This window comes from Capra hircus, chromosome 13, assembly GCF_001704415.2.
Source record: "Capra hircus breed San Clemente chromosome 13, ASM170441v1, whole genome shotgun sequence".
Taxonomy (NCBI): domain Eukaryota; kingdom Metazoa; phylum Chordata; class Mammalia; order Artiodactyla; family Bovidae; genus Capra; species Capra hircus.
Genome location: NC_030820.1, coordinates 21,601,951 through 21,615,163, shown reverse-complemented (window position 1 = coordinate 21,615,163; position 13,213 = coordinate 21,601,951). Strand labels below are relative to the sequence as shown.

Below are 13,213 nucleotides of genomic sequence, written 5' to 3'. Positions count from 1 at the left end.
CCCATACAGATGAATAAGAAATTATACAATCTAGCTATTTAATCATTAAATTAAAATATGTGGTTACCTTATTCATGACTATTTGTACAAGGGAATAATATAAATACCATAAATAATTGTCAAAGAAAATAACATATCCAGTGATTATAAATCATAACATAAGAAACCGAGTACAACCTTGATCAAATGCACATATAGTAATATTTCTATAAGAAAAAATATTTCATAGTTTTATGACAACAGTGATGTAGTATCAAAGCTTAGTTAAAAATCTTGAAACAAGATGTCCTTGTAACTTTATTAAAGTATGTCAGCAAAATAACCTGCTTTTCAGCAAACTTTACAGCTAAGTAAAATTTTGACATAAAAAAGAAATCCTTCAAAGTGGGAATACTCTTTTTAAAGTTCACTCTTTTGGATAGTTTATAATAGAAAAGCTTAAAAGTAGCTACTTCATCCTTTAAAAATGTAGCTTTACAAGAAATGGCTAGAGAACATACATTTAAAAAATTATCCATATTGATAAATGAAGTTCTTGTTTTCAGCTCAGAAGTGCATATAAGGCCAATAATTCTTTTATACAATTATGATTGCTCTTAAATTTGGGGATGAATTATTCCTAATATTCTAGTCTAAATCTAGAGAATTTTAAAGTTTTTTTGTGTGTAAGTTATCTTCATCAGTTTTGTGTAAATCAGAAAACTCTTATCATAAAAGTCATTACTATCACACTATTTTCAATGACTACCTACTATATTCTTCTGAACTGTTAAGTATTAAATCGCATTAAAAGAAAATAGACCAGATCTTTCTAGGTGTCAAGGCTGCTATGCAGAAAGGGTGGGCTCTATTTGGATGCAATAAAATCTGCCTGTTAGATTGTTTTCCATTCTGCTTCCTTCATTTTGTGTTGCTATCCCTTATATGCATCTGAATCATCATTAAGAGGACCACAAACACAAACTTTATGATCTCAGTATATGATGATCAGAAGAGAAAAGGCACGGCTCAAGTGAATTTTAAATCTTACTGTTTAGAATGATTTCAACATGCAGGTAAGGAACAGAATTGGAGAAGGCAATGGCAACCCACTCCAGTGTTCTTGCCTGGAGAATCCCAGGGACGGGGGAGCCTGGTGGGCTGCCATCTATGGGGTCGCACAGAGTCGGACACGACTGAAGTGACTTAGCGGCAGCAGCAGCAGCAAGGAACAGAATAGCACTAGGGCATAGTGGTTTATCTTGAAATGACTATTTTGAAATTTGTAAGGTTAGTCTCAGGTTGCCTGGCCGCCCATGGTCCATTTACTATAGGCTTTTGTTGTGGTTACTCATGGTGCTTCATGTGTGGTGCTCGTAACAGCTCATCCCATTCAGCTGTGCTCCACCCTCCCTCCTTCCTACACTTCCTTCTTTCCTTCCATTCTTTCCCTGGGAGAGATGGTTGTTAAATATTTGCTGGATCACTAGTGCTTATAAGCGTACCATTAATGAATGAAAAGTAGGAAAGCTTCTCAAATTAGGTTCCTGTCAAGTCAAGGATGCTCATCATGCTTTTACTGTTACCTGCTTCTACTTTTGCTTTTAACTCAATTGTCTCCAAACCACAAGTACTCTTCTTTTCAAGAACCATCAGTAATGACCATCCCTCTGAAGGTGGAAATTGAAAAAGGAAATAGGAAATACTATTGCTAAAAGAAATCAGTTAGTATTGCTCTATGTTCTAATAGGTTTTATACTCTCTGAGTAATAATGCAGACGTGGGTTTGAATCTCTTACTGTGAGAACTGAAGTGGGTTCATTCTTCATCTCAGTGGCTCATCTGTGAAATGGACGTTGGGAGGATTAAGTAGGATTCTATATGTAACGCAGTGCTTTGCTTGTGGCTATTACCCTTTCATGTCCTATCAGAGTTCCTGGTAGGAACCAGTAGAGGGGGCTTCTAAGAGTTCCATTTTTATATGAAGTTCATTTTTCTCCAAAATTTTCAGCAGAGTTTATACGAGGGATACACAAATGAAATTTTAGGCTTTGGATAGCATTTTATGTAGCAGCATTTTTGATTCAAAGTGCTTCATGGCATTTTGATATTATTAAAGACTCAACAGTTTAAAAATATCCATTTTGCTGGCTCCATTAAGGAAAGAAGCTGGGTCCTCTGTGGAACAGAAATAAGAGATGTGGTGTTTCCCCTCATTGCTCCAGATCTTTTTTGTTGAGTATTTGAGAAATTCATGTTTTTAATATAAAGTCTAATTTCAGTAAAATACTTAGGTTGTTTAAGGGATCTATCAGCTTCTTTAGAAATCTCATGCTTCACTATGACACTGCTTTACAACATGGTTTAAAAAGAACTTACCTGGACAAGTTGATGAGCAAATTGGTGGCCTGAATTGCATGATGTGAGTTAAAAATGTGAGTTTAAAAAAAAAGTGAGAGTATTGAAGGAGATATTTCACCATTTGGGCTTTTGTTATTTAGACAGAGAAAGAGAGAGTGAATATCTATTATTCATTCACATAACTATCTATTTATTCAATATTAAGGAGTGAATATTTATCCCCAAAACTGCTGGAACTTTTAAGTGTGTCATTCTCATTAATGAAGCAAGATAGTATTTTGAAAATACACCTTTGGTGAAGTTAATTAAAAGATAATTTAAAGAGTTAATTCTTTATTTATAACAACAATTTAAACTTCGAATAAAATACATTCCCATGTAAAGAACTCTGATTTGGATAGTTCTGGAAACTAAAATAGATTGCAGTTTTTATTGCTTGCTTATTAGGATTCTGAAATTCTCATCTTAAGAAGTTTAATTTTAAATGTACTTTTTTTTCACATCTAAGGTATAGATGTGGAGAAGGAAGTGGAAACTCCAGTATTGTTGCCTGGAGAATCCCATGGATAGAGGAGCCTGGTGGGCTACAGTCCATTGGGTCACAAAGAGCCAGACACGACTGAGTGACTAAACAGCAAGGTATAGATGATCAAAAATGAAAAAAAAAAAGCTAGTGATTTCCAGTCTTATAGCATCATGGCACAGCTCTCTTGTCCACTTTGGAGCCACTATCCAGTAGGGCTCGTCTGAAGTGAGAGGTGCTGAATTGAAACACACTGAATTTCAGAATATAAATAGGGTAAAATATCACAATACTTTTTATACTGATTATATGTTGAAAGATAAAATTCTGGGTATATCAAGTTATAGAAAATATGTCATTTGTCAATTTAATCTGCTTCTTTTGTGGCAACTAAAATACTTAAAATTACATATGTGGCTCCCATTACAATTCTGGACAGAGATACTCCAGAGAATGATTTTGGAAAGAGTTAAAACAACATAAATAGACTTTGCCTGGGAAAAGTCACTTTATGAGCAACTCAAAAGTAGGCCAAGCATGCTGGGGTTATGAAGAAAAATCTTGCATACACAATTTAAGAGAAAAAAGGTAGATGGAGAAAACCACTTGTAGATGTAACTGGTGTACAAAATGATAAAAAATTGATAGCTACAAAATTATTTGAACATTGATAAAAAGCTTTTAAAAGCATGCTGCGTTTTAAAATGCAGTTTTATTGTTAAGTATAAAGTTGTTAAGTATAAGTATAAGTTATTAAGTATAGTTGATTTACAATATTGTTAGAAAATGCAGCTTTTTAAAATCCAACAAATTTATCATAGTATTAAAAAGATATACTTTAAATTGAATATACTAATGAATATTGATTTTCACATGTATATTCAGTATCTGAAATATACTGGAGATATATACAAAAGCTAGTACAGTGCATTATAAAGTATATAGATGCTCATTACATACATGTTGAGCAAATATGTAATTGAAATAGGAAGTGGTAGAGATTTTTGTTGATGTTATTCACCAACATTATCTGAGGATGTTAAAATAGTGCCAGACCCATAGAATGCACACAAGAAATATTTGTGAAATGAATGAAGTTGGACACATGCATACACACACACACACACACACACACACACACACACACCCCAAATCATAGAGAAAGTAAAGTCCTCAGAGAGAAATTAACACCAATATATGTTAAACTAGTTCTCACTAAAAGGTACCAATTGTTTTAAACATCACTAACTTTATAGCAAGGAGATCCAACCAGTCTGTTCTGAAGGAGATCAGCCCTGGGATTTCTTTGGAAGCAATGATGCTAAAGCTGAAACTCCAGTACTTTGGCCACCTCATGAGAAGAGTTGACTCATTGGAAAAGACTTTGATGCTGGGAGGGATTGGGGGCAGGAAGGGAAGGGGATGACCGAGGATGAGATGGCTGGATGGCATCACTGACTCGATGGACGTGAGTCTGAGTGAATTCCGGGAGTTGGTGATGGACAGGGAGGCCTGGCGTGCTACGATTGATTCATGGGGTCGCAGAATCAGACACGACTGAGCGAATGAACTGAACTGAACTGAACTTTATAGCTGTCTTAATGATACATTTACTTTAATTATGGTCTTATTTTGATAGTGTCTTATATTTTGAGTTACACATGAAGAAAAATCCATGAAAACAGTTGGAACAAAACTCGGGAGTTAGTGCTTCAAAAGTTACAAACTTGTAAGGGTCAGTTGTGTTGTTTTCCTGGTCTTATCCAATAATGAAATCATGGCTTCAGGATAGAAATATTTAGCCAGCTTAGGTATAGTAATTGGATGCTTAAGGTTCAAGTAGAAGTATCAATAACGCTTGTATAGTAAAAAGTAGGAAAAAAAGTGCATTTTAATGATAGAATTGTAATTATAGCAATGTAGAAGTGTGAAACTTATAAACAACATTTAACATAATTTTCATTTAATTGGGGGGATATATAATAAAAATGTATTTCCCGTCCATATTTTTCTTCATTAGGTACAATTGGGGATAATTTTTTCAGTATAAGTCTTCATAAGGTCCAGGTAAGAGGAATATTTCGGTTGGCCAGTGATAAAATGAAGGGGTAAAAATTAAATTCAAGGCACCTGAAGGTGTAAAGTAGGTGTAAAGATGTTTCTGCGATTAGTTGACCAGGAAATGTGTTATTTTAAAATTCTGTGACTCAGACCTACTTACGATCACGGTGTTAGGTAAGTGATTCCCACACACATACTACATGGAGTTCTCCCTGATGCCCTCATCTCTCCCCATTTTATGCTCCAGTGACATTGAAATCTTGGTTCCTCCGACTTTATCTCTGGGTCTCTGCAAATGTTCTTTGGATGTCTTCCATATACCCCATTTATTTGCCTAAATCTGGCTTAAGTATTCTCTCTAGGGGGAGATCTGCCCATTACTTGGTTTCTGCTAGATCTTCTTGCTCTGAGCTTATGTAACTCCCTACTTGCGTTTTAGAGACATTGTTATACTTTCTCCAAAAAGGGCTGAATTGTTTCACATGTGTTTACACAAGTTATTGTTCCATTGACTGTTTTCAATATGGCTTCAACTCCAAAGCCTTTCCCTTTTTCCTTGACTATAAAGACTTCCTCATTATTTCCACGTTTCAATATATGATTCTTCCCGTCTGGAAACATGACAGAAACAGCTTTTCTCCATAAATGACTAAGAAATTATTTACTGTGTTTTGATAAAATCCATAAATCATGTAAGCAGGACATGCTATGAATTAATTGGGAGGACATCTACCTCTGAAGGGTTAAAGAATTGCCAACACTGATCAAGCCCACACTCTGGCTCTTGATATGGTGTTGACAGCCAAGCAAAGAGCTTCTTCAATAAATCCACTCTCATATTCAAGTTTTTCCAGATGTGAGAAGTAATTAAGTCTTTGCATTTATTGAAGCCTTGTATGCTTTTCAAGAGGAAACTGGCAGCTGTGAGGAATTAACTCTGCTTGAGTGCATGTGTGTGTTATGTGTGTGTGTTTTGCGTGTGAATGTACATATATACAAGCACACATGTGGCATTTGCCAATAGTCAAATGAGATCAGACCTTTTTAAAAAAGCAAAACAAAACAAAAAGCTAATTTTCATATACACCAAAAAATTTTATAGCTATAGCTCACAATTTAGAGAATATGGCTTTATCTAATATGACTTTATTAATTTTTACTTTCACTGTATGTCAAAGGGAAGAAATAAAATTATTTGCATCTGTTAAAGGGTTTTCTTAAGGAAAGGTGAAACCATGATTCTCATAAAACATAAAATGAACACATTTCAAAGATTTTAACTCATTAATTGAGGACACCAGAAAGATATTACAGTAGGTTAAAAGGTGAATTTGAAGAACCAAACATAAATGAGTAATGGGGAATGATGAATTGAATTTACAGATAGCTATAAAAGGATCTATCAAGAAGCCAATAATCAATTACTCTTCCCCAGGACACAATTCATTTGCATTTGTATGGCTAAAACATCATTAGCATTGTTATCAGTTTTCAATAATTTATGGTGTGGGTAAGTAGTTTAAAAATAGTGAAAGGCCAGATTAACCAGAAGGTAATGCTAGATAAGACAAGATGTAATTTTTTTTTCCCCACCAATTTCAGAGTCTTTCACCGTTTTCCCCTGACACCTCTCACAGAAAACTCTAGGAAAGGCATACTTTTTCAGAATAGTCAAGATGTTTTTTTTTCGTGCTTGACACTTTGGTTCTGATGACAAGCTACACAGAAGCCATTCAAACCTTGGGCTTCTCTTGGTGGAAAGGATTTCAGAAGTGCTTATGGTTTTGGCTTTGTTGTTATTAAATTGGAACAAATAACTCAAGTAAGTAGCAAACTGAACCAAAGTCTTCTTTCAGTTCACTGGGTGCTTATGTTAATGTAGACTCTGAATAAGAGAACTCTTTTTTTTCCCCTCTTGTCAATATACTTAGAAGAATAGATATTATAATTTTGGCATCCCAGCCATCCCCAACCTGCAAATTGTTGTGCCAAAGATTATTTGTGGTTTCTTGTTCTTCTCTTCCTCCAACACAAGTGTAGATGTGTGGCTTTCATTTGTGAGTAGGATCTATATTTGTAAAAATAGGAAGTTCAATACAGAAAAACTATTAAATCTTTTTTTTTTAATTAAATCTTATTTTAGCAGAGTTCCTTGTGGTATCCAGTAGGTCCTTATTGGTTATCTATTTTAAACATAGAAGTGTGCACATGTCGATCTCAATTACGTGGCAGCATGGATAGGACGTGGCCAAGTCGCTCTGCTGTGCACCTGAAACCATCACAGCATTGTTTATCGGCTGTGTTACTGTTGTTGCTGTTTAGTCGCTAAGTCATGTCCGACTCTTTGTGACCCCATGGACTGTAGCCCACCAGGCTCCTCTGTCCATGGGTTTTCCAGGCAAGAATACTGGAGTGGATTGTCATTTCCTCCTCTAAGGCATCTTCCCAATTCAGGGATTGAACATGCGTCTCCTGCAATGGCAGAAGGATTCTTTATCACTGAGCCACCAGAGAAGCCCCATTAATCAGTTATACTCCATTATAAAATAAAGGTTTTTAAAAAATCTTATTTTAATGGCAAAATTGGTAATGGTGACAATTATTCAGTTGCTTCGCATCCTTTAGATTTCTCATTAACAAACAGTAATGAAATAGCCATTAAAAAGGAGAGGATAGACTTAATGAGTGTTAACTGTAAAAACAGATTGGGCTAATAATAAGCAGGACTCTTCTCTTTTATAAAGAAGACGAATTGCCCTAGAGAGCTTATATTTCTTGTTTTAAGAAACGATTTCTCCCCCTCATCTCTTAGTAAAGTTCTCTTTTAGATAGATGCCAAACGGTGAAGAAACACATAAGGCAAAAGTAAAATAATCAGGGATTCAACTGAGAAGCAAGAACCTTCTGGGGATAGTCATTAAAAAAAAAAAAAACAAAAACGGCAAAATGAGTACTTGAAAAGACTGCCAAGGCAGGCAGGCTTCTCTCTCATTTACCATGTAGGTGGAATATGTTATAATAAGATATGTTGAATTAATTTTTAAACTGGAAATATTCAGTTTATCTCTAAATATCCCTCAACATGGAGCTGAATCTCAATCTATTTCAGTTGTTTATTATGGAATTTCATTTGCAAGTCACTCATCACCATGTTAGGGAAGAACCACATGTTCCATCACTGCAGAGAACAGAAAGGAAAAAAAAAGTGAAATAAATATGAAACACGTCTCAAAATTCAAGAGATTCTTATTGTATGTGACCTTAAAGAACAAGAAGACAGACACTGCCTGACTCGTGATGATGGGGTAGACTTGCTTCCTTGGTCAGGGTCTGTGTCTCCAGAGACCTGAATTACCCCTGGGACCTGTCAGTTGTTATAGAAATAGATTTGCTTATACATAAACATCAAACCATAAAAATATGGAAGACTTCTGTACTGCAAATACACAAGTTAGCTCTTGTCTTTGGGTTGTTATGCTGCATGAAGACTTCCTGGCCTTTAAAAACATATTGAAGGTTTAGAATTTACTCTTTCAAATGAGATGATCTTTCGATATCAAGTTCTTTCCCTGGAACTGTGTACCTTTATTTGATAGTTGAAAACTCTTGTGTTTGTAAGGGGCTTTCCTATTTTTAGGTACTTTCCTTTTATTAACTTGGGGCAATTCAGTTTTTCCGCTTAATAATGGAGACTTTGAGCCAGAGAGGGATTAAATAATTTTCCCTAGAGGGTGTGGGAGAGCCGGACCTGAACCTCAGGGGGTGTTTGGCAGTAGATAATGTGATCCCACCCTTGGTATCACCCTCAATCAGGGAATGGGTAGAGTAGGAAAGTAAAAGGTAGATGACAGAAATGAAATGTTCGGTAAGTAAAAGGGCTTAACAGCTATACAGATATTCCCTTTTGGCTCAGCCTAAGGTGAAAATATGTATTAAAATATAGCATTTAACATGGTTTAAAAAAAAAAAAGAAAATTGGGGAATTTTGAAACATGATAGCTATCCATGAAGAACACTTCCTTCATATCCCCAAAGTCCCATTTTGGAGCTATTAAGAGACCTTTACTGTGATGAAGTTCAGGGCTTAAAATGTTTAACAGAAATTTTTACATGAATTCTATATTATACCTACAGGTAAATGGAAAAAAATGCATTCAGTCAAAAGTAGTAATGTATCTAGCTTGCCAAACATTCCATTAAGGAGTTCCTACAGCAAGTCTTAAATGATTTTTTAAAAAAATTTCCCACCTCATTTTAGCACAAATTAAATTTTACTCACCATTACACATCTAACATCAAATTCAGTGCCTGGAATAACCACATTTCTTTGAATGAATGAACATAGGGCTCTAGTTAAATTTTGGTCCTAATGCTCCACTAGATAGCTTTGTGAATAAGACAAATAATTTCTGTTGACATCAGTTTTGTTCTGTATGAAAGAAAGGGCTTTAGCAGGATAGACTTCTTAAGGGCTCCTATAGTTTTAAAATTCTGGTTTTAAAACCTTACATGGAAAATTTGTGTTCACGTTGTATATGGCATTTGTTTTTGATTTCCAAACTTTTGTGCATAATCTCAACAGATTATTTTCTTCCAGCACAGTGGAGAGACAATAAGAATTTGTCGTATGATGGAAAATGAGAAAATAGCAGCCACTGAAGTCTGACCAAGGTAACTCACCATAGAGAGGAGGTGTCACCATGAGCTTTGCAAGTACTGTCACCTCAAACACTAGCTAGGCAATGCATCTTAGGCAGCTTTGGCAAGATTTTCTTCCTATGCTTCTAGAAGTTTGCAAGATTCCTATTTCCAAATAAAGATAATGTAATATAGTTTCTATAGAATACTGGAATAGTCTTTTGGCAGGGGCTTGAGGGAAACAAGTAGAGTCCACACATTCTTCTCTTTTATGAAACAAATATGACATACAGAGAATTTCCTCATAGAATTCTCTACACTGGCATGACATGGCTATGATTTTATCTTTATTTATTTGTTTATGTTTTCTTGACCATGCCATACAACAGTTGGGATCTTAGTTCCCTAACCAGGGATTGAACCCTCACCCCTTACATTGGAAGCATGGAGTCTTAACCACTGGACCACCAGGGAAGTCCCCATTACTATGATTTTAAAGTTAAAGTTTCCAGTTTCAGAACCCTTGGGGCATTTCTTTTTGTCATTTTGCTGGTACGCAGGTTATATAATGCCACTAAGTTCACATTAAAAGTCATTTCATAAAACGATCAACTCTTAATAGAACACAACCGTTTTTTTCAGAATAAAACAATGTTTCCCTAAGTAATATTTCACAGAAGAATGTTAGTTTTCTGCAATATCAAATGTCAATAAATGAACAGATAGGTAGGTAGGTAGGTATGTAAGTAGGTAGTAGATAGGTTAGATTAGATTAGATGAATAGGCTTTCGTTTTGGGGAATTGCTGGGTTAAGCAAACTTAAATAGTTTTCTTGGTTGTGGGTCTTCTAAGGTGTGGTGTGGGAGCTTCTAAAGTGTCATTATGCCTTGTGGATCTCTAAGTGGCAGGGGTATAGATTAGTATACAGGTTTCCCCAGACATGTTTGTTAAAGAAACCCCCTTTTCCCCTTCAGAGTATTCTGCAGAATTTTAGCCTCATACAACACAATTTGACATCTGTACATGATGATTGTATAGAATTTTTTTCTTTTCAGAATTTTTAGGCAAGGCCAAGGCAATTTACAAAATTTAAAATGAAATATGATACTAACACAACATTGTAAAGCAAATATACTCCAAAAACGGAAAAAAAAAAACCCCAACAACTAGATATGCTATTAAGAAAAAACATTATTATACTTTTCTGCTTGGAATGTATTTTTTGATTAAAGTTATGTTTTATATCATTTGTTTCATTATTCACCATAAGGTACTTTTATTATGTCCCACACTGATATGCTATAGCTTTATAAACATTAATTTATCCTAGGATTTAAAAAAACAAATTGATAAATTGAGCTGTATCGTCTTAGAACTACCCCAGTTGACATTAAAGGATTTGTTTTGAGAAATACATTTTAAATTATATAACTGGTGATACATACTGCATTGTAAATATTGTTATAGTTTATTCTTCTAAATCTTTCCAAGCATGTATTACACATTGAGAAATATACAGATATCTAGTTAAATCTGTAAAAATTGACCCTATAGGCAGAATTGAAAGAGGGTACTTATTATTTTTTGAAATAATGATGTTTCTAGAATTCTTAAATAATATATCAGCCTATGTTAACTATAGCTTCTCATGTTTAATGATGTTTACAATTAAAATAATACAATAGCAATGTATGATTAACAACCATAATTAACTCAGAATAGATTCTTCGAAGTGGTTCAAAGGGCTTTCCATGATAAATTACTAGCCTTTAATCAGCTAATATAAAGTACTTTTTTAGACTGAAAAAGTATATATATGTCTCATAAAAATTTTAATTTAACTTAATGAAAAGAGTTTAATGATCCAGCTTCACCATACCAGCTCTGGGGTATGTCTGACATTCCAGTGAAAGCTTTATTTAGATGGAGTTGAGGAATCTTTGAGATAGTAGGCTTTCCACTGTGTTATCTTGAGTGTTATAGCTGAGTGGTTTTCCCAGAATCTCCAAGTCTTGTTCAAACTATTTTATGAATGAATTGAATTCATGAAATGTTAATAAACTTGTTTCAGTTTAAAGAATGTTGACTTGAAAAGTTCACAAAATTGAATTTTGCTTATTAAAATATTCTTTCCTCTTATGAGGCTAGTCCTTGCTAGCCTCAGTGATCTGGTTCTATCCACTCACACGCAGCTGTGATAAGGAGGGTGAAGAGTGAGCTAAATAGGGAGGAGGCCTGGGCAAGGTCATTTTTGCCAGAACACAGAGATGCCAAGATCTCAAGGGTGCTGCAGGATATAAAAAGGTGCTGCACTTGTGAATTTTATATATATATAAAGAGTAAAAATGAGGGTTCCTGTATTTGAGGATGTGAAAGATGAAACTGAAGAAGAAAAAACAGGGGAAGAAGAAAATGAAGAAGACAAGGTGGGTGAGAAGGTGCTTGCTGAGGCGTGGTGTTCATTCCTTAAAGTTGATGATGAGAAAAATGTTTCCTTTCCTTTTTCCCTGGACAGGTATTCTTTAAGCCTGTTATTGAAGACCTGAGTATGGAGTTGGCCAGAAGGTGCACTGAACTCATTAGTGATGTAAGTGGCTTAAAAATTTTTATCTGTTTTGCCTTGCGTATGTGGCACGATTATATCATAGAATCAGAGAGCTGAAGAGAAAACCCTGAAATCATTTATTTAAAACCCAGTGATTTTCCAAATCATGGAACGAAGTCCAGAAATGTTAGATGGTTTTCCCAAGGTCACCTAGACAGAGAATTTCTGTGGGGACATGTCTCCATGTTCTTAAGCCAGAATCTTGTCCCTTCTTGAACTTCACTGTCACTCTGGCATGAAATCATAAAGCATCAAATTTCTGAACATATTCCACTGAGAATACAAAGCTTTTTACTATTTGTGTAATGAGGTAATTTGTTTTGAGAGGATCTCTATCTAAATGAATGGTTTTTAGCATTTTAAGTAGCTTTTATGGAATCTGATGAATCCAGTAGTTTTCCAGACCAGAAACATGAATGTTTCTATGTGCATCTAACATTTATTAGCAATTTAGGATTCACAGTTTACTGAACTGCATATTGAGAACTCTGAACTGGATGTGGATGATACTATTAGTGAAAGGAGCATTGTTGTTGTGACTTTTTTTGTTAACTGGGATCAGTTTATGTTGTATATCGAGGGAATCCTAGAATTACAGAATTAATTGGGCTTCCCTGGTGGCTCAGACGGTAAAGCGTCTGCCTGCAGTGCGGGAGACCCGGGTTCCATCCCTGGGTTGGGAAGATCCCCTGGAGAAGGAAATGGCAACCCACTCCAGTACATTAATTAATATGGGTAAACTCTGGGAGATAGTGGAGGACAGAGGAGGCTGGTGTGCTGCAGTCTATTGGGTCACAAAAAGTCAGACACAATTTGGTGACTGAACAACAACAATCTACATATTTCTGTCTACCTATTTATCTATAGTAAATATGTAAACTAGAATGGCAGAAGCAAGGGAAATGTGTTCTTCTCGTGGGATGAAAATTTAGATGGTCCTCACTAGAACAGTTAGAAGAGAATTGCTGGTACACAGGGAAGATGGCTCATGAAGCGTGAGCAGGTGCCTGTCTCATCTAGAAAGGGGAGCAGAGAACTGCTTGTTT

The 13,213-nt window shown here is 35.3% G+C and overlaps 1 protein-coding gene across 2 annotated transcripts in view; it reads left to right on the top strand.

The window, feature by feature from the left end:
- Positions 1 to 13,213, top strand: part of NEBL (nebulette) — a 383,839-nt gene that overhangs the window by 251,034 nt on the left and 119,592 nt on the right. The window contains exons 1-2 of one of the 2 annotated variants that reach the window (XM_005687916.3): positions 11,886 to 11,988; positions 12,078 to 12,149. The exons of the other annotated variant lie outside the window; for it this stretch is intronic. Of the exons in view, the coding sequence (XP_005687973.2) occupies positions 11,908 to 11,988; positions 12,078 to 12,149 (153 nt within the window). The 5' untranslated portion in view covers positions 11,886 to 11,907. Of the gene's footprint in view, positions 1 to 11,885; positions 11,989 to 12,077; positions 12,150 to 13,213 lie in introns of those variants that run through there. 2 annotated transcript variants of the gene reach the window in all.